This window comes from Periplaneta americana, chromosome 16 (assembly GCF_040183065.1).
Source record: "Periplaneta americana isolate PAMFEO1 chromosome 16, P.americana_PAMFEO1_priV1, whole genome shotgun sequence".
NCBI classification, from domain to species: Eukaryota; Metazoa; Arthropoda; class Insecta; order Blattodea; family Blattidae; genus Periplaneta; species Periplaneta americana.
The window spans coordinates 169,479,371-169,502,238 of NC_091132.1; the positions used below are offsets into that span (position 1 = coordinate 169,479,371).

Below are 22,868 nucleotides of genomic sequence, written 5' to 3' on the forward strand. Positions count from 1 at the left end.
GATATATCAAACGCTGGGCATTTATGTGAACTTTTATCATTCTTACAGGAAAGATACAGAGCAATTGATGAAATGGATAGATGAGGTGTTAGATGCAGATGAACCTGAAATATGTGCAAGTATACATGCTGCTGACGAAATAGAGGTGGTACTTAACCCTCCTGCTGATGGCGTCGACAGTGATCGAGATGATGGTGGCATCAACAACAATGAAAAAGTACTTTTATGGATCTAGGCATAGGAATTTTACGCCAAGAAGGTGAGATTAGGTTAGTTAGACAGAGGGACCATTTCAAACAGAGAGAGGATATAAATTCTGAATCAAACGTGAATGAACTTTGGATTGAGAAAGGATCAGAAAACTTAACAACAGTCGCCTCTCATAGAGAATTACCATCGACCTCTACTACTTCATCTCATCTGAATGTTTATTCTTCTTCAAATTCTGAAAATTTAACCAAGTCTATACCCAAGAAAATAAATACATCTATACCAAGAAAGCTAAATATATAACTGAATGAATTGAAAGAAATCTTCATAAAACTAATATAATTTCTCTACAACCCTACTCTAATGATAATATTTTTGAGCTGAATTTTGATGTCTACCGATGAGTTTTTCAAAATGGTATTCGACTTAGAAATTATGGAAATGATTGAGGATCGTTTTTTTTCAAAACTTAACATGACCAATATATGAAAACACACTTCAGAGGCTAAAAACTTACTTTTCTGCAATGAACAAAATATGTTCTATGGCGAAATATAAAAGATTAGTTTTTTCGCAATCAATTCATATAAATTTTTACCGAAGAAAACTCTTCGTCTATCACTGAGACGTATATTTGTAGCATTTTCTAAAAACGGATATGTTAAGTCTTATGTCTCCAGACTGTAATATATGCAGCCCAGAAAGGATGCATTATACATTTGTCCATTCAAGAACTATATTCATATTTTGCAATTCTTTTAGTTTCTGATTATGTGAAGGTACCACACCGGCGGTTATTTTGGAAAACAGATGATACACACAACATATTGATTTCAAATGCAAAGACACGAAATTGATGACACAATTCATAGATTTCTTCACTTCAATGATAATTCTGAAACTTATCAAACAACAGGGGATTCAAAGTAAGGCCCCTCAGTGACTACCTGAACAACAAATTTCAAGAATTTGCTCAATCTCTTGGGGTAAGTGGAAACTTCAGAAAGATCGACCCTATAACCATTATGTTAAAACTATTAAAGTCTTGGAAACTACTTGGTAACAATGACCACAAAAAGGAAAGTGGAATTTATATGTACTAAATTTCATTTTCATATTTGATTCTCGGGCATTGACATACGGTATGTTAGGTTCCACTTTCCGCATAGAAAACTATGGGTTCCACTTATCCCAGTATACTTTGCATATGCTTGAAACCTTTCCAACCATCCCCATATGCCAAAACAGTTATTTACCCTGTCACATCTCACAGAATTCTGTGTAGAACCCTCCAAATAACATTCCTATACGCCAACGCCCAGCATTTGATATATATCAAACATAGAACAAAAGGGCCTAAATAATACTATTTCAATTTTATTTATATTACATATTCTTATTTGGCATATAATGATATTCTCAGAGTGTTTTCAGAAAAAAAAAAATACTCTGGGATATAATAGAACCTTCTGTCTCGAGGCACTATTGCTAAGAAGTTACTAGAATCGAGATGGTGGGAGGGATGTAGTTGGATAAGGGGACCCAGATGTTCATAGCCTAGGATGAATGTGCAGTTTAACAAGGAAGAAATGTTGAGTGGCAAGATGAGAGGAAGTACTACCATCCACCGTGGGAAGAACTGACTCTTACTGGTATCAAGCTCGTTTCTCTACAGTGAAGCAAAGTGTATGGCTAGTGCTGTGGGAGATGACAAACAAAAGTGCATCAACTGGTCTTTGGCAAGAATTGTTGAACTTACAATGGCCTAGCACAGAGAATATACCTGTTACAGCTGGAACTTGGTCAAGAGCAAGAGAACTTATAATATAACAGAGGGATTCAGTCCTATCCTTTCCCTTGTTAACCACTGCTAACTCTTTCAACCAGCACTACGAGCGCTACCATCGTTTCTTACCAACATTGCATCACTGAATTCAAACTCCAGGAAATGGAAAATGATCATGCGTGCTTTTGGTTTAAGTTGTCAGTCCTGAATAAGGAAGGCGAAGGAAAACACAAGAGGGAAGGAGGGAAGACATTTTGAATTTGTTTGGTCTGTTGTGCAGTTACACAAAACGCCATCACATGTTAAATGCGAATATTTCGAGTGCAAGAATCAGAAGGACAGCCACCCGAAGAAATTGCCAACGTTTCTTCAAAATATCGGAAGATAGTGAAAGGTGAGTTTTCATTTACAATGTATTAATATTATCATTTAAACTAACTTGATGTATTGTAGATTTTTCTAGCCACGTGCATCATGATGCATGAATTGCCGGATACTAATTTTTAAGTTAAATATATGCTTACATTCGCCACTTTATTATTTAAACGTATTGTATATATTTAATTTATGTAATATATATTCGTCTAAATTAACAGTACCCAATACCACGTGGGAGATATTTTTCAATAGAAGGATCTACCGTAGTTATTCATTTTACTGAAACTCCGGTACCTTGCCGCACACGACACTGAAGTTTGATTTACCTGGTTTGCTACAATTTTAGAGGTTATTTGCTGAAGTAATTTTTTTTCTGTCGTGTGTGGTGCGGCAAAGTACCAAATGATACATCATACACGCCATGATCCCATTTCGTATCACTTTATAAAATCACTCAGATAAGGTAGAAAATCGAAGAGGACAGATGCAGTAAGCCACGGTAGCACACCGTTTTACTACAAATTTTCGGCATATGAAAAGCTAACAATATTAATTTTTTATAGGCCTACATTTAAATTTGTTTGATTCACATCGTATTTTTACAAATGAATAGCTAAGCGGGAAAACATTGCAAACATTATTTCTGTTCCTCTAAATCATAATTTGGAGCTTGCAAGTTTTTCCGCTTTGCTATTAAAATATTATCGTAAATTATGAGCGTTTTTCTCCAAAAATGCTTACAAATGGAGTAATAATTAGTGTTGTACCTTTAAGGTCATTGGAGCAGTTTCTTCTCATTTTCTGGCTTATCCGAGTGATTTTGCAAAGTACCACGAAATGGTGTCCCTGTGCTCATCATTTATATTGATATTTTATTCTCTTTTGATTTCAGATGCAAGGCATGGCTAGAAACAATTGGCAGAGAAGACCTAATGGCGAACGTGCCCAAGAAATTGCACAACAGCTTTCGGGTGTGCGCGGACCATTTTGAAGATAAGTACTTCACAAGTACCCTCTGCACACATCTGAATAGAGAAGCCATACCTTGCAAAGTTCAGACTATCTCCATTGGTCAAAGTAACTTATTTAATCGTATACTTTTTGGGTATCATCGGCTTACTTCTAAAACCAAGTCCAAAATTTACAGAATGTTGAAATCTGTGTATAACTATTTTTAAAATGCGTCTGCTCATAACACCTCGTCAGTATGAAAATTCTTCTACAGTTTGTATGTAACAATTCTTAGCTGGGATATAAAAATAATAACTTCTTTTGTTCTTTTGTGCAATTTCCTGAAATGCAGTTACAAGATTTTTAAAGTTAGCCAATGATATGCAATTTCAATGCTTCAGAACTATGCTCATAAATTCTGTCATAATTGGAGATTCTGTAATTGTTATTTATAGGGAAAGATAAGTAGTCCCATATTGGGCTTAGTAGACCCCATAACTGCACCCTCTATTCGTGGCATTATAGGCCTGCTTACTCTTACTGTTAGTTTATAATTATATATTTTCTGTTGTTTTGTTTTATACAGATTCTGCAGGGCCAAGTCACGTGGAGTGGGAAGAAGCTGATCAACCCACTTCAAGAGCTGTGGAGACCATGGGGAGATTGATAGTAACACCGATGAGGAGAAAGATTCGCAGTCTTCGAGTACAATTGCATCGTCTGAGAGGAAGAGTTCTCAAGACTGCACAGAAAGAACCGAAGATACACACTGCCCTTGCATGTATAAAGAGTAAGGTTCCTGGGCCATTATATGAACTGGTAAGAAATTGCATCTCTTCAGATGCACGGTGTGTACAGAGGAATCGGTGGTCACCGGAAATGAAAACAGAGGCTCTTAACATTTATTTACAGAGCCCAAGTTGCTATAGAATGATTAGGAGGGTTATTAAATTTCCCTTCAAAGCCTACATTGCTTAGAGTATTGCAAAAGTATACCACTGATGTTGGTCTTAGTGATAAACTATTTGATATACTAAGGAACGCCTGTAGTAAGATGACTGAGACTGACAAACTGTGTTGCCTTATGTGGGATGAAATGTCTTTAAAAGCAAACTTGTGCTACAATAGCAATGAAGACATCGTAGATGGCTTCGAGAGGTATTCTGGCAATTATTCATCAGATAGAATTGCCAACCAAGGTCTTGTGTTTATGGTTAGAGGTATTTGCAGTAATTACAAACAAGTTCCTGGCTCTTTCTTAGCACATTCAAGCACCCCTGACAATACATTAGTTGAACTCATTGGCAAAGCAATAGAGAAGCTGAGTAGCATTGGTTTAAAAGTAGTAGCTACTGTTTGTGATCAGGGCTCTAACAATCAAAAGGCGTATCATTCATTGGGAGTTACTACAGATGAGCCCTCCTTTACAGTAAATGACTGGAAAATTGTGGAATTTTTTTATATTCCACACCTTACACTCCACACTTGATTAAAAGTACACGAAACATGTTCAAAAAGTATTCTGTAAATTTACTTAAATGTGTTGAAGATATGACACATAAGTTTGATAATAACTTTGGAGACCTGATTTTCAAGCCTGATGTAGTACAGAGTTTACTAGCCTCATTCAGGATGAAGTTTGTTTTGATTTTCTTGCACATACTTGTAATTCTGATTGTAAAAGATATTTGGTTTCGTTGTTCACACGAGTGCTGATTCATGCAAGATTACGGAGAATGAATGAAGAACTGTCAAGTGATGACAACAAAAAGGAAGAAAAAAAAAATGAAAAAAGTTCTGCATCAATAAACTGGAGTCTTATATAATGTAATTTCATATTATATTTATGCTATTTTATGTTAGCAGTTTATTGGTGCAGATGGTTTTTGTTTTCTTATTTTTTTTACATCAGAAGACAGATCTTCCTTCAGTTTTGTGAGTCTTGCATTGATTTAACATTATAGTGAGAAAAAAAAAAATAATTTTTGCAGTCATAGTTACAGTAAGAAAGAAAATCAAAATTAACACTATTATGAATCAAGCTCATTAAATTGCTCTATTACATCATTCTGTGACAGCGGATTTTCTAAGCCGTTATGAAACATTTTGGTCATCAATGTTACACATTCTAATAAATACGTCGATGGCAACTGAGGATCTTTGGTTACTTTTTCATTATTCCTTGAACGTACATGTTATGCCCTCTTGTATTTTTCATTGTCTGCAAGAGCTGTACGACAATTAACACAATGTTTAGCATCACATGCCTTCTTAGCAATATACAGGGTGTCCGGGACAAAATTTATGACCACTAATAAACTTCTATGTGTGCACCTCTTGTAGCACGACAGATGTCCAGGCGATATTCAAGTTCCTGCCATGTGTTTCGTAACATCTCTGGAGTGACAGTTGCACAAGCAGCGACAATTCTCCGACGCAGATCCTCCAAATCTGCCACTACAGTCTTGTACACAATGTCTTTTATGTATCCCCAAAAAAAAAAGTCCAGTGGGGTTAGGTCTGGGGATCTAGGAGGCCATGCTGTAGGTCCACCTCGACCAATCCATCGCTGAGGAAAGCATTCATTCAAGTGATCTGTAACATGTAATGCATAATGAGGCGAAGCTCCGTCTTGTTGGAAAACATATCCCTGTGGAATTTGAGGAATGGCGTAATTTTGCAGCATATCAAGATACACATTTCCATTGATAGTGTTTTCCACAAAAAAGAACGGTCCAATCACAGTTTCATGTGTAAGTCCGCACCAAACATTAATCTTAGGGCTGTCTCTTTCCAATGCCCTCACTACATGCGGATTTTCTGATCCCCAGATGCGACAATTATGCCTGTTGACGATCCCACAGACGTGGAAGGTGGACTCATCATTAAACATGACCTTCTGCAGATATCCATTTTCAATATCAATTTTCAACAGCATGTCACTAGCGAAATCATATCGTGCAGGGAAATCATTTGGTTTCAACTTTTGAACCAATTGAATCTTGTATGCAGGCAGACGTAACCTCTTGTGCAGAACATCGTGGATAGTTGACTTTGGAATTGCAAGTTCCCTGCTGGCACGGCGAACAGACTTACACGGGCTCTGTTGGAATTCTGTCGACTTGCGCTTCCGTCACTTTCTTCCCGCGTGGTGTTTTCTCTCAAGAAGCTTTCTATGCCAAGTTGTTATTGTGTGCCTATCTGGTGGTTGTTTCTCAGGCCACTGTTGTCTAAATCTTCTCTCCACTATCTTCGGATACTTGAATTCGGCAAGCCAATAGCAGCATTGAACTTTTTGTTGCACTGTGAACGCCATTTTAATTACAGTATGTCAACAACAATGACCAAATGTTGCCAACATCACACATAAAACTTAAAATGTCCCTCTTTCATTTGCCGCAAATTTCATTTTCCTATCTCCATTATCACGCGAGTTATTCAACTTTCTTTTTGGTAAATTTTGTCCCGGACACAGTGTATTGTAATGCATGAGCTCATTATAATCATCAGAGAAATTAAAAGATTCCCTCACAAGCTATTAACCTCTTTCACAATTTCATTTGTTACTAGAACGTAACATCATTTTGAGCAGCAATCCCCGATTACTGTACTGAATATCATTGCAAGAAGAGTTATCTGGCTTGTTCTACCATCATTATTTCTAATTATGCAGAAGTAAATATCTAAGTAATCTTGATTAATACTCCAAATTAAGAGCAAATGCATATCAGTGTACATTTTTAACGACTTCCTACAATAATTTTGCTCCATTTAAGTCGTAAATTCAACCAGATGTGGATGGCACATGCATAGTTTATCACTATTTATAAATTTGACAGTACTAAAACTTCACCATTTCATTCCAGATGGATAAATGCATAGACTTTTCTTCCACAGCCACATATACTGTCTTCCTATTCTCGAAAACTGTACTTCCATTCAGTGAATCAAATGTCTTGTCCATGTTTCCTACAAATTCTGCTCTTTGTGTTGCATCTCCTGCATGTACTGTCAGTCTTGGCTAGCAAGAAATGTCTGCAGCTACTGCATGCTGTAGTCCTTACTGTCATCAATCTCAATACACTTGCATACACATGTTTATCATTAATTCTTGTTAACTGAAACTGGTTATCTTTATCAAAATTGTATACTATAGATCTATATGTTTCCATTTTGCTATTTTAAGCTTAAAATATTACGTTTTACTTTTTCGACATATTTCGTGTACATTTTAAGAGATGGTTTGCGTAAAAGAAATCCACAATTATCTGACCATTTGCTGAATAAAATGGTTGATCTGGCTTTACCCCAAGCAAGATGTAAGCTTTTTGATTATTAAGCCTATGCTCATATACAGTTGCTATTGTGTGATACTGATTGTGGCCAAGGTTGTGTGTCAATCACAGGAGCCATCTTCTCGACACATTAAACAAAGCCTTTGAAAGATACTATATTATCCTAGCTAACATTTCATATAATTTAAACACAAGGACGGTTACACTAGCAGGTAGAATATTTCAAAGGTAAATGTCAAATCATACCATAAAGGAAGTAAATTCAGTTGTAGATGCTAGATATAGGTTGGGATGAATCTTTAATCAGTGCAGCTTATTAAAAGTATTCAATCACATATAAAATTTAATGTTAACTAATGCTGAGTTTTTTCAATAAACCCATCAACTCTCTTGCTCTCCAATGTTCCCATACACAGTCTCGAATTTAATGTAGAAAATTACGAACAAACTGACATAATGCTATTAAGTGTTAATCTTAAAAAAAATGTATGTGCCTTCAATGTTATCGCAAGACTTAACACATTGTAACCGCTTATTTGAAACATCAATATTTATTTGTACAAGACAATAAGAGTACAGCATTGCAGACTCAGATTTCTACTGAGGATGATTTGAAATTATCTTCTTCATAACACAATAATAAATCTAGACAATTAAGAAAATGAAATAAACTGACATTAAATTTTTTTTCATGAAGTAATCTCTGATTTCCAGCAGACTTAAGTATACGTATGATTTTTTTTACACTTTCCTGTGATGTTAATTATATTGTGTTAATTACATTAGTGTACTAATAGTGAACTTAGGATCATGAAATCTTTTCTGCATTGCAATAAAACAGTGAAAGTTAATTGTAACAAAATATCTTGTATGTTTATGAAAAAAAATATATTGTTACCTAAATAAATTTTAATGCATTCTAACCACAACAGATTTGGTTGGTCATGTCTAATTCATTTCATATTTCACAGCCCTTTCCCTACCTTCACTGCCTGGCACATCACGTTCTGATAATGTTGTTGATGTTGATTCAAGATCTTTATTCCAACAAAAAAATAATAATTTTAGTAGGGATGGTTACATTTCAAACATTGATATAAATAGTAATGTAACGGAGAGAACTTGTAAATAACTCACGTCGAGGTGCAGAGAATTTCTAATAATTATCGGCGGAAGTCTTGAAATTGTAAATAATAATATAATACTAATACTACTATAGTGGGGAGGTGAAGAGAAGTCCTTTGAAATTCCCGCAATTTTTTGCTTGCTTGTGGCGCTCCTCTGGTAGTTGAGAGAAGCTCCTTGACAGATTACACATAATCTGGCTTTTGAACCCCTCTCTTATATATAGGCCTCTAGGTCAAGAGCCAGAAAGTCAAGACATCGGGCAAAGACTTCGAGAAGAAATTACTCAGTTACACCAGGAAGAACATTTCAAAGTGCACGAGGCTACCAACTAGAGTGGGTGGGACTTATGCAAGCCTGGAAGAATGAACCTTTGACTTTGTTTATTGTATATTAATACTGAGTGGCCACTATTAACTCAGGTGGGAGTGTATGTTCTGTTCGAGACACGGTGTTCTATAGAAGATAATGTACTTAATGACTGGACTTAGGCAGGAGATCTACCTTTTTGCCTTCATGAAGCCAAACTACTCTTCTTCCAACTGTCTTTCTGTCTTCAAATATAAACATCGTTTCAGTATTCACAGCAGAATGTTCGAAGAATGCAATATTAGGCTGATAACCCTGAACTCATTACATGTCTTGCCATTATTTTGCTTTAGTATTGGCAGCAACACTGTCTCCATAAAATCTTCAGGTCATTTGCCTTTCTCATATATTTCGTTGCATAATGATAGAATTTCCTTCTTCTCTTCACCCAAGTCCCTCACTAATTCAATGGAGATAACATCAAGTACTGTTGGTTTCCCATTCTTAATTTCCCTAAATATTTCGTATTCTGGCACTCCTGCTTTGTATTCTGTAGCTAACTCATCTGGAAGAGGACTCAACCTTAGCTGCAAGAGTGAGAGACGAATGACTCTAAAAGCTTCTCTCAGTAGTACCGATACCACTGATAATAACAGTAATGCTGGTACTCGTGTGCGACAATGATTTCATCGGAATAAGTAGCAAGGCAAAAATTGCAACACTGGCTGAATTTTGACAGATTGTTTTGTTTATTAGAAATCGTCTGATATGCGACAAACTTCTGAGCCCAAGAAAAGACTTCAATGCTGATCTCGACCTCTCCCGCCATTGATCCCAAAGACTCTGTAGTATAAAGGGATGTACAGTTGGGATAAATGGGATATAAAGTTGCTCTATAACAGATTCTAAACGTTAGATTATGAGGAAAAAAGATCATTGTGCCTCATATGTGGCAGATACTTACAGCTTCCATACTCGTGCTATTCTGGACTCTCTGAAGTCCTCCGCCTTCCGGTAACTGCTGTTTAATTAAGTTCAACTCTCTATCATCAAACTGCAGATTAAATTTTGCGAGCTGATCTATTTTTGCTTTATTCAAGTCATCCAAAGCACACTTCACTATATCTTTCCAAAACTGAACATTTTCCGTGAGGTAAGAACCAGGGCCTCCCATCCAGTCCATTATATCAGTCAGAAATGTCTGGACCTGAGAATCCGTGCTCAATGCCTTAAGAAGTTCAGTTCTGATTAAGGAATCAAGCTGCTTCAAACTTGCTTGTTCCGTGTATAATCTGAACTGATGGAGGAACTGGTTGAACTCAGGCTCGTTCTTTAACTTGGGAAAGTCATTTTCAGAGAAACGTAAGCATTTTCCTCCTGTCATGAGAACATTCTGGACATCAGTATCAACAGCTTCACCTACAGCCACAACAGCATTTGTGTAAACAACAAACCGCACATCGCTGAATGGACCCCACAGTTGCAGGTCAGTTTTCTCTTCCCAATCCTTCTTGAGATTGCAGTAAGAACTGTAGAGCTTCTCGATTCGGAAGATTCTGTGTACTGTGTGTAATTTTCTTTCTGAGGCTTGTGCCCCTAGCTTATGTTTCAACTGTACAAAAACTGCTTTACCATCAATGCTCAATACCAAATCATCGAACTGTCCAGCTACATCCATGTAGGAGGCAATATGAAACCTCTTTTTCTCATTGATCAGTCTAAGGAAGAGAAGTCCAGCCAATTTGATTTCATACATATACCCTTTAATCCTGCAGGCTCCATCAGTTTTCTTGTAACCCTGTAAATAAACAAAACATAAGCAGTATCTGAGTGAGATGCTTTAAATTCATTGCTATTACGGTATATTCTAATTGTTATATGAAGTCATGCATCTAATGTGGTTAGTAAATTTTATATATCCAACTAATATATAATTATTTTACAATTCCTTGCAGTGTAATATTGTGTTAAATATTGAAGAGTTAGCTATATTAGAATAAAAATTTCCTGTCTTTGATATTTAGTTCATCACTTTGGAATTATGCGGAGTCTTAAACTTGGTAGTAATCATGGTGGACCACAGGGTAAACTGAAACTCAGCTGGGTGCTGGGCCACAGTCACAATCAAGGCAGGGTTATCATATTTTGTGACATCATAAAGAGAACATTTTTTTTTTAAATGAAATAAATTATCATACCAATTACTTTTTTACATGAAAATGTATATATGTGCCAAAATATTATACATTTACATTAATTATACCTTTTAATGATAGACCTTCAAGAATATGAAGGTCATTTATATTCGTATGCTGTTGATACTGTTTTACTTTTTAGTGGAAAAACTTGGACTGACGCTTATTATAATGCAAATTGTGGCTTACAATTAATATAAAAATGGTTCGATTTAAATTCACTTGTAATTAATAAGGATAAAACAATAGCTATCCCATTTTCTTTAAATAATAAAGGTAATAAACTAATTTCATCTATACTACAAATTAAAATGCATAATTCTGATTGTTCCGATATAAATTGCAATTGTTCAGTTATTAATGCAGTTAATGAGGTTAATACTTAGGTATAATTATTTATAATAATTTAAAATGGAATAATCATATTCATTATATTTGTAATAAATTGCGTAAAACATTATGTTACTTTGTTATTCTAAGAAATATTTGGCCAATTAACTGTTTACGTGTAATTTATTTGGCATTATTTCAACCTATATTTATGTATGGTATTATAGGTTTTGGATGGAACTTATAAATCCAACCTTTATCCGTTAATTCTACTACAGAAAAAAAGTATTAAAAATTTGTTTAAAAAAGCAGAAAAATTACCCAAATGAATTGTTGTTCAAACATTTCAAAGTTTTCAACATTAAACAAATGTATTATTTTATTTTATTAAAATATTTTCATAGAAATTTTAATAACTTTGAAAGGTAAATACATAAATATAGAACTAAAAATATGAATTCTCTGCGTTTGTCTGAACCAAAATGTAAAACCAATGCAGCTTTTTTATCATAGCATGAGTCAAGGTTCCAGATTATTAAACAAATTTTATTCCAATAATATTTCAACCACGAATCGTCTCCAAATTAATAAAAAAAATATAAAAAATTGTATTGGATTTATAGTTTGGGTTTCAACTTATTAAACACTATTTAATTTGTATTCACTCCCAATTTTAATTTTATTTTTGTCTGTATTGGAATCCCCTCCTGAGCACGAGTCTTACCCATTCAGGAGTGGGCTAGTTTATCTTTCATTGTATTTATTATTTTGTATTCATTTCAAACTTACTAGCAATAATAAATAAAATAAAATAAAAATAATAAAAAAATTGCAATTTAATGAAACGTCTTGCAAAATTCAGCTCAATGCAGTATATAACCAGTCAGTTTTTTTGTTCTGTCGAATCCTATTCTCGGAATATGCAGTTTATTGCTTTCGCGTGTTAAATATTATAGTCCCGTCGCTCTAATTTCCGGCAGCCAATCGCGTTGCAGGTCGGCTACATTTAAACGTGTGCGTCTTGTGATTCGCTGATTCATTTCTTAAGGCTCGATAAATACTTAATATAATCGCCCGCCATTTTAGCTCTTTCGTTGGCGTTCGCAGAAAGCACACGAAGACGTTATTTGCCGCTCAATTATTTGCTGAATTACAGTGCGTTTGATTTATTATCATAGGAGCTACGACATGATAATGTTTAACGGTGTGGCAAATAGATCCCTCGTCTGGTAGCTCGGCAACGTAAGAACAAAATGGCGAACGATACTACTTACCTAGACTTTATAGAGTCTTCACTTTCTAAGACGTAAGCAATGAGGCGGAGTCACGCCGGAAATAGAGCGTCGGGACTATAGGTGCGGTACCTTATTGACTAGTTTCAGCCTGTTGTGGGTTATCTTCAGAACTGGTTGGTCCAGGTCTTCGCGCCTTCTGTTTGCGTTTCTGTGGGGGTGTGTTTGTGTAGTGTAATGTGGAGCCAAAAAGTGTGTGTTCTGAAATTGAGTTGTGTGTTGAGAATTTCATTGGGATGTGTTTTTGTGTGTCTGTATATTTCATATTGTCTAGTGTGTTTAATTTCTTACTTTTTGGTTGGATGTGCAGTATTTCCATGTCTGTGTTGATGTCTCTGTAGGTGTGGTTGGCATTTGTGATGTGTTCTGCGTATGTGGAAGTGTTTTGTAATTTTGTTATGGCTGTGATGTGTTCTTTGTAACGTGTTTGAAATGATCTGCCTGTCTGTCATATGTAGAAGTTGTTGCAGGTGTTACATTTGAGTCTGTATACGCCTGCATGGTTGTATTAAACCTCTTAGCAAGCATATCAACAATACCGGCTATTTCGTTTTTTATTTCTGGATTCTTGTTACCAGCTTTCCATGCCCCATTAGTCGTTCTGTAACTTGATTAACATTAGTCAACATGTATTCATGTTTGAAGTTGTAGCCACTCTCTCTGCGGCTCGCCTTCTCAGTACTTGCAGAAGTAATCGCCTGCGCAGAACATCCTTTGGAACGAACTTTTGCACAATCCCAGTAGCCTAGATCACAGTCTAGTATATACAGTCGCGAAGCTCAATACGTAGTAAATATGCAAACAGATAGTTGCTCACTACTAGGTTCGCTAATATCGCCTCATTACAGGCAATGCAAAATAGTACCGTCACAGTCTATTGTTTCTAGCACCCACAAAACTCAAGCTTCGTGACTGTATATAGTAGACTGTGCCTATATGTTTCTTCCAGCCGCACTCTTGCATACACGTAACCTTCCAGCAAAAGCTTTTTACCTTCTCGCGCTGAAGTTTTGATTGTAGCTTCATCTGCCATGTTTCTCATAACAAATTTAATAAATCTGTTTGCCTAAATGTAATTTTTGTATTATATATATATATATATATATATATATATATATGTGTGTGTGTGTGTGTAAGTTCAACATGTAAGTACAGGACCGTGGCTTCGGGAAAGTAGTATTTCGGAAAAGGTAGCTTCGGGAAAACGTCCATTCGGGAATTCGGATTCGGGAAAATGGGTGGGAACAGCAATACGTTATCTTTTAGAAGCTCTGTATAAGTTTTTAGAACCCCCTTTCCGAATTTCGGAGAAGACACATAAGTAGTAAGAGTTCCAGGTCTTCTATTGAATATTTGCTCTCATAGTGGTTTTGTAAAGACATCTTACATTTTGCCTGTGCTTTATTTTGGTTTTCTTGTTGATGTATCATTATTCTAATAAATGGCATTGGACCCGGTAAGTATTTCATGATATTTTATTACATCTTCTGATTTGACCACGTTATCAAGGATGTGCGAACTTCTGCATTTTTTTAGGGAAAACACTCAACATTAAAAATAAACCATGGATCCAGAGAAATAGTAGCAATCCATAAAATTAAAATAATAAGTCAAAAATGCGTTGAGAAGTGTAATTTTGTTTTGTAGATTGTCGTTTCCAAACTCCTGATACAAGGAGCGTGATTAACTACAACCCACTCTTGAACCTTGTTTTATTTAAGTGGTAAGCTGTGAGTCATTGACTATTACCGCTTTATGATTTAACTTATTTAAATTATTTAACTTATTATTTAAATTATTTATGCTAAAACTTTCCTTCTGGAGTGTCAAAATGGCTTTAGAATAGGAAGATCATGTGTAGATCCATTATTTAGTATCAAACTATTGTTAGAAAAAAGAAGAGAATTTAATTTGGAAACCCATATAGCTTTTATTGATTTTGTGAAAGCTTTTGATAAAGTCCGAAGAGACCTTTTATTCGACATATTACAAGATAAAAATATTCCAAATTTGCTATTACAAAATATAATAGAAATCTACACAGACGGCAAAATAAGTATCAAAATAAATAACTGTATATCCGAAACAAAATTAGTTAATAATGGAGTTCGACAAGGTTATCCACTATCACCAACTTTATTTAATATTTATATAAATGAAACTATTTTAAAATGGAACCAAATCTACAGATCAGAAATCAAAATAACCAGTGCTCTAACATTAAATACCTTACTCTATGCCGATGATCAAGTCATAATTTCCAATTCAGAGGATAATTTACAAAGAGGATTATAATAATAATAATAGTAATAATAATAATAATAATAATAATAATAATAATAATAATAATAATAATAATAATAATTTATTTTAGCTGGCAGAGTTAAGGCCGTAAGGCCTTCTCTTCCACTCAACCAGCAAAAAGTGTATATACATATGCATGAACTTACAAAGAATCCAACAATTTGATTTAGATGAGAGTTACATGTATACAAAAGTTATTTACAAATTAAACAACAAAATACTATGAACTATTAATTAAACACTGAAATAAACTGTGTAGCAGAATTAAACTAAAATACATAGAATGTTAATATATTTCAAATAATATTAGATAATAGAAAGAGATTATTATGAGACAATTAAAATACAGCACAATCAGGATGATGTCTAAAGCAAAAAGTAACAATGTAGTCAGTGATAGTTTAGATCAGCATGATTGGAGTGAAATGCTAATAAGGTTATCTTTTAAGCTGTTCTTAAAGGTGTTTATTGTCTTGCAGCCCCTAATACTTTGTGACAAGGAATTCCATTGACGCGAGGTGGATATTGTAAAAGATGATGAATAACAAGATGTTCTATGAAGAGGTATACTTAGCGTGCCACAGATAAGTGATCTGGTATTTACGTCGTGGTTAGAGTATGGATAAGAGAAACGAGACGAAAGGTAATTTGGTGTTGAAGTGTGCAGAATTCGAAAGAGTAAAGACAAAGAGTGTAAAGTTCTACGTTCTTTAAGTCGGAGCCACGAGAGACTTGCGAAGGACGGTGATATGTGATCATACCGTCGGATGTTGCACACGTATCTGACGCACATATTCTGAGCTCGCTGTAACTTGACTGACAATTCAGAACTTAGGTCACTTAACAAAACGTCACAATAATCGAAGTGCGGCGTTACTAGGGTTTGCACTAGGGTAAGTTTTAGTTGCTGGGGCAAGAAGTTTCTCAAGCGACTCAAACAGTGAATGGAGGAACAGATTTTTTGTATCGTTTCTTTAACTTGAAAATTCCAACTTAGATTATTATCAAAAAAGAAGCCAAGATTTTTTACGACATTAAATAAAATATTAAAAGATTTTCGGATGGAAATTTCAGCACAAGAATCAAAAGTAATGCCATTTTTAGGACAAGACCCAGTGAGAAGTAAGATAATACACAATAACCAATGCCTCGAACAAGTGCAAAATTTCAATTATCTGGGTTGTGAAATATCTTATCAAAATGAAAAAGATGTGAACAAGAAAATTACCAAATTTACACAAATTCTAGGAATAATAAACGTTACATTAAAAGCTAAATTAGTACAAAAATCTACAAGAATAAAAATATACAATACACTAGCATTACCGTCCCTTTTCTATGGAAGCGAGATTTGGACATTAAAGAAAAAAAGACATGAACAGAATCAAAGCAACGGAAATGAAATTTTTCAGGAGGACAGCGGGATATACTCTTTTAGACCGAAAAAGGAATTAAGAAATTTTTAGAACAATTAGAAGTAGAGTGAGTAGAAGAAAAAATCAACAGATACAAATTCAATTGGCTAGATCATGTAAGAAGAATGGAAAATTCAAGAATCCCAAAAATTATGATGCTGTATAAACCTAGAGGACATCGTCGACCAGGAAGACCTTTTAGAAGATTGCTAGATGGGGCCGAAACAGGTCTACAGAGGCCTAATTCGTGAAGGATGATGATGATGATGATTATTTAACGTGGTTTGGTGCATGTGGTCGACAATCGCTAACGTCAGACCAACACATTGTTGATGCATATTTCTCTTTCTTTTTTCTGCGGCTAAAACAAATACCTTTCTTTAATATCAGCTCTTCATGATTATGTTAATTACATATATATTTTTAATGACATTAAAACTGCAAATTCTATAGAGGTAAACGTAAAATTTCGCTACCTTTGCATAAATTATTTTTATAGGCTATGTATGGTATTATGATTGTACTTTCATAAGATTTAAAATCATCATCATTTACATCAAACTAATGTTAAGCGCTGGCTTCAAGGGAACTCAGGAGGCGAACAGAATACAGTAACGAAATTAAAAACTTGTAATGATGAAAATACAACAGCATCATCGAGTGGCAGCAGCGAAACTGTCCTCCACATCAAGTTGTACCGACATAAGCATGAAGCAGGTTTCTTCAAGACCAGTGGTACGGAAAATATAAATAGATTGAATAAGCTATTCTATTCTGAGCGACTGTATATTTTGTTTTCAACAGTTCATTCTAAATCAACCCAAGAGGGCGATATAAATGTATTAACTTTAAGGGGCTACAGAGATTGGACACATATCAGCTCCGAAAGCATGACTCAAGTGACTATCATAACACCTCAGCAGTGGTTGGCTTAACGCTACAAGGGAGGGATCCGTTGCTTCTCAGATTGATAAACACCTTGCAGAGAAAATTAAGAAGAATCGGTCTATACTGACGACAGTAGGCAGATCATTACTTTATTGTGCACGTCAAGAACAAGGTTTGCGTGGTCATTATGTTAATAATTAACAGTTGGAGGTACACAGCACACATACTTTACGATAACTCTTGGCTATGCGACCTCAAGGTCGTCGCCACGAAATTCGTAAACACAGATGTACAGTTTCCCTGGAAAAGAATGAGACGACTGAATATTCCTTTACTTTATTTTAGTTGGTTATTTAACGACGCTGTATCAACTACTAGGTTATTTAGCGCCGATGAGATTGGAGATAGCGAGATGATATTTGGCGAGATGAGGCCGAGGATTCGCCATAGATTATCTTGCATTCACATTACGGTTGGGGAAAACCTCGGAAAAAACCCAACCAGATAATCAGCCCAAGCATGGATCGAACCCGCGCCCGAACGCAACTTCAGACCGGCAGGCAAGTGCCTTAACTGACTGAGCCACGCTGGTGGCTTTGAATATTCCTAAGTCTCAGATGTAAGACACTGCGCATGATCGGAGACCAGAGCACTGATACACAAGATAACGAATATTGAGTTACTTAGATTCAGGCTATTTGGTTTGTTACTAGCATCGTTCCGAAATTCACTTCAAAAACTGCAAAAAATATGATAATATTACGTAAATAAAAGATAAATATATACATAAATCGTGTAGTTAAATCGACAATGGACCTTCATGACTAGATCGACACTCCACACAGAAAGAAAAGCTTTCATGTCGTTTCAATAGCTCAGACGGTAAGACCTGCGTGTTGTGTAGAAGAGTGCGAGTTCGATTCTTAGTCTACATCAATGATTTTTTTTGTCTAGATAACGTTGAAATAGCTAAGTAACGTTGAAATAGAGTTTTACAAAGTCCTCAGATTAAGTGTTAATGATCACAGACAATACAAAATTACAAGTTATAATATTATAAAAGTTAATCTAATCAATGCATTTATACAATGTAAATGCATTAAAAATTAACAATTAAAATTAAATTTAAAAAATATTCCTAAGCCACACAGACAAACTTGTACACAGGTTTAGAGTCCTTAGGCTATGTCATTTGCCGAGTAATTATTACAATATTTTATTAGTAGCTTTCCCGTATGTGTAAGAAATGCACTCGCACAAAACAATTTTTGTTAAAAGTGTGTCTTTGGATTATTTCATTCTTATCCCTTCAGTTGATTTTAACTATTTTATTTACGTGTTTGCAATAGTGTTTAATTTAATGTGCATTCAATTTTATTCACGTTATGATTGAATGTTGCAGTTATTGACTAATTACATACATTAATACTAATTATTAAATGCATCTGTAAGTAACCAATTGCAGTATCTTTTGCAAAATCTTCAATGTTTAAGTTGCCAATAATGTTTCTGTACTGTATACTATAAGATGTTAAAAGAATTTGCAATAGATTTGGGATCATCTACTTTATAATCACTGGTTTTAATGAAAAAATATTTTCTTTCTTAGGATATATACAAGTTTAACTTTAATGATATTCCGAATAGCTTTAATTGCATTATCTGAATTTTGTACTTTTCTATTCAAATGTATTCTATTTCCCTCTTTCATAATTTTTTATAAATTACACTGTACTTCTTGTAGTATTTAAAAATATGTGGAGCATTACATTGCAACTCATTACATATACATTCTTCTTTTTAATACATGAGGTTTTGAAGTTCCTGCGTTATCTACATTTTTTTACTTTTGAATTTTTCACAACATTGAGTGGAGAACATCCACTGAAGTGATTCTGAAAATAAGTGAAAAATACAATACATTTACTCTTAATATCAGTAGTACCAGTATCATATACGTTTTTCCAAGATTCATGTTGTAGACATAAATGTAAATAATCACTAGATACAGCATTTAGACCCTTTTTGAGTTTTTAAATTAATATTTTGAAATTGTTCAGTGACATTGGAAACACTTAGGATTTGTTTATCATGTTCAGACAAGCCACTGATTATAGATTCTGTCGAATAGAAATTCACTCTAATTCTGTGTACAAAACTTTTGTCAATGGCTGTGCTACTTCAACTTGTATGCTGGTGGGAAAATTACTCTAAGACTAAGGTTTTCAGTTTCAAGGAGTGAATTTAATTTACTTTTACGGAAAAGTTCCGAGAGATAATCTATGTTTATGTCACTACAGATCACAAATTCCATATGAGATTTCTACTGTCTTTTCTTTACAAATTCGATGTTGGCTATAAATATTAATAAATAATGTAAGAAATATGAATGATTGTAGTTATAAATCTGATTTACATTATAAAAAGCAAGAAGTTACATTTTTCGGCAACATTCGAACTTTCGATGTTAGGTTTTGTCGTCCAACGCTTAAGTACGGACCTATTGAATGCTTATGTTAATAACCCACAATTTAGCTATAGCAATGTGGTGTCATAACTTGGGGTTTGTTTACTTAATGTATTTAGATTTAATTTTATTAGTTTCTAAACAATTGGACTTCCTGTTATATACGGTTATTTAAATATTTAAGTTAGAGTTGATTTATTAACTCTTTCTGTGCAAGATGCCCCTCATTTCAATAATTCTGTATCACGTTAAATAGTCATTGTCTACACGAAAGTATTATCGTCATCCCTGATTTCTCATCGTAATGGCGAACCGACGTGACATGAGATAGCGAGTTATAGCTCTAGTTGAGGCTGGATATGGGGCTAGATCTGCTGGTGGTGTTCCATGAAGTACAGCCGCGAGGTGGGTTCATCGTTATCAAAAATTCAGGGGAGGTCGAAAATCGCCCTATTCCTGGGCGTCCGCGGATTTCATTGGAAGAGAGTGCTCTCTTATTCGAGACAGTTCGATAGGACCCCTTTCGGACTGCTAACGAAATAAGAGCAGCATCTAACTTTCCCGGCTCTTCACAGACGTGATCAGCAGGTTGAGGAACCGCGGTATTAGGAGCCGGAGGGCTGCACAAATGGAAATATTGGGGGAAGCACAAGCTGTCGACCGTCTTGCCTTCGCTACCAATCGAGTGGATTTCGATTGGAGAAATGTAATTTTTTTCGACGAAACAACCATCTCGAGTGATTACGAAGGTCCTGTCCGTGTCTATCGTGAGGATGGTCTCCGACATGATCAGCGCTATGTGCACCGATGTGAAAGATCGGGGCGCTTTAGCATATCGTGTTGGGGGTGGATGTCTTACGATGGACCTGGCGTTATAGAACGCATCGATGGCCGGTTTAATGCGGGAACTTACGAGCACATTCTGGAAAATATATTCCTTCCTTCCGCCCGAGAATGTTTTGCCGAAGGAACATTGCTGTTCCAGCAGGATAACCATCCCGTGCACTATGCTGCAAGCATTCAAAGATGGTTTCAAAGGAGACCCGAGATCGAAATCATTAATTGGCCTCCGAATTCACCTGATTTTAATGTCATCTAAAATTTATGGGCGGAATTGAAAAAGAGAAGAATAGCCACCTATGCCCACCGACGCCCTCGAAATCGAGACGAATTGTGGAATCAAGTTGTTGACACTTGGGAAGATCTCGCCGGGGATCAGAACTTATTCCACAATCTCGTGACATCCATGCCGGATTGACTTAGAGCTGTAATAGAAGCTGATGGCATGTGGACAAGATTTTAAGTTAACAGGTCTCTTTTTGTTTCTTAAGATTTTTGTTTGAGGAAGAATACTTTTAACTCCAAGTAAGATTTATTTATTTTTTTTTGACGAGGTTCAGCCCACTTGTAAGACTCAGAAATTGGGCATAAATTATTCCATATTTTTCGACAAATTAGACAGTTCGAGGAACTCTGAAGAAATTAATTACACCTCAAAAAAAAAAGTTTTAGCTAGGATCGAACACGAGATGTTTCGGTTATACAGTGGAACCGACACGCTACTATATGAGCTACGGAGACAAGACAGTGACAGCAGCAGTCCAGAATGTAGATCCCTTAGCAGGCATTTGCCATTCGGTACAGAGAAGCAATGATATTTTGTGACCCGAGCTATGTTGTGAAATCGTGGCCTTAAAGGCTATCTTCTTCGTGATCCTTATTCTGGTCCTTGTCCTTGTTGTCTTCCTTGTAACAATTCTTGTTGTATTTGTCATGGTACTTATCGTTACGTCGATATCGACTGAACCGCGCTGTAGAACTTTTAACTTCTAACGACCAAGAGTCTCATTCCGTTTAAGGGTAACTGTACGTTGTATAGGCAAGTGAAAAGAATGAAAAGAAACGTGTACACATAGTATAGCAAACAATAATAATCATAGAATTGCTCTGACAGGGATGCGAACATATGACACGCTAACTCAATTTCGGTGGCACGTCACATGATCTTATTATTTTAAATTCTACAGATCTTGTATATGATATAGTGATGAACCTGCAATAAATTGGTCGAATATGTGATGCAATCCAATAAAAATTATATAACATAGGCTATAAAATATAATTTTGAATTCAAAGGGGGGAGATTTCATGGCGATTTTTTAAGGAAAATTGAAGGTGGCACACGTTATGCAACGGAATATTTGCGTTTATTAACATCTCACACAAGTCTGATTGTTTATTCGACAGCGAATATGACGTGGATGGCATTTCAGTTCTCTGTGCCTTTGCCGATAGAACATCAATATGTGTCATTTATGTTTTTTGGTATTACATTGTCTACGTAAAAATCTTGTTGCGTGAACCTGTATTTCTGTACTGTAATACTTTCCTCGTTTTCTCTAAAGTACTTACTACCATATCTTCTATTAACTGCTTGATTTTTGAGGATTTTGTTTTCGGCATCGTTTCCGTCGTATTACACTGTACTTCAATAACGCACAATTCAAATTTAGAACGAACGTGATTGAATGACCTTCAGTTCCTTTTCACTGCTCATCTCCTTGTGCACGGATACTACTCCGTTGTGACGTCAATGTCAACACTCCCGTTGTTGTTAACCTGAGTCGTCTACATAGCCAACCAAGGTGCGTCCTCTGATAATGATGGTGATGACGACGACAAGGGGGATGACGAATATGACGATAATAAATAATCAGATGTCAGTGACGCGATGTAATGCTGCGAACTTCAAGAAACTATTAGAAATGCTTCAAATAGATAATCCAATATTAAATTAAAACATGAGTAGTCCTGCAAATAACGCAAAATATACTTCACCTCACATCCAAAACGAATTATTATAAATAGCTGCCGCCAACATAGCCTCAGAAATTAATGGATTATGCAGACGAAGGGATGAAAG

The 22,868-nt window shown here is 35.4% G+C and overlaps 1 protein-coding gene across 3 annotated transcripts in view; it reads right to left on the bottom strand.

The window, feature by feature from the left end:
- The window catches only part of LOC138691880 (uncharacterized), a 117,856-nt gene that overhangs the window by 13,663 nt on the left and 81,325 nt on the right, over positions 1–22,868 (bottom strand). For all 3 annotated transcript variants that reach the window (XM_069814451.1, XM_069814450.1, XM_069814452.1), the window contains one exon: positions 10,019–10,852. In XM_069814451.1, the coding sequence (XP_069670552.1) occupies positions 10,019–10,852 (834 nt within the window). The remainder of the gene's footprint in view (positions 1–10,018; positions 10,853–22,868) is intronic.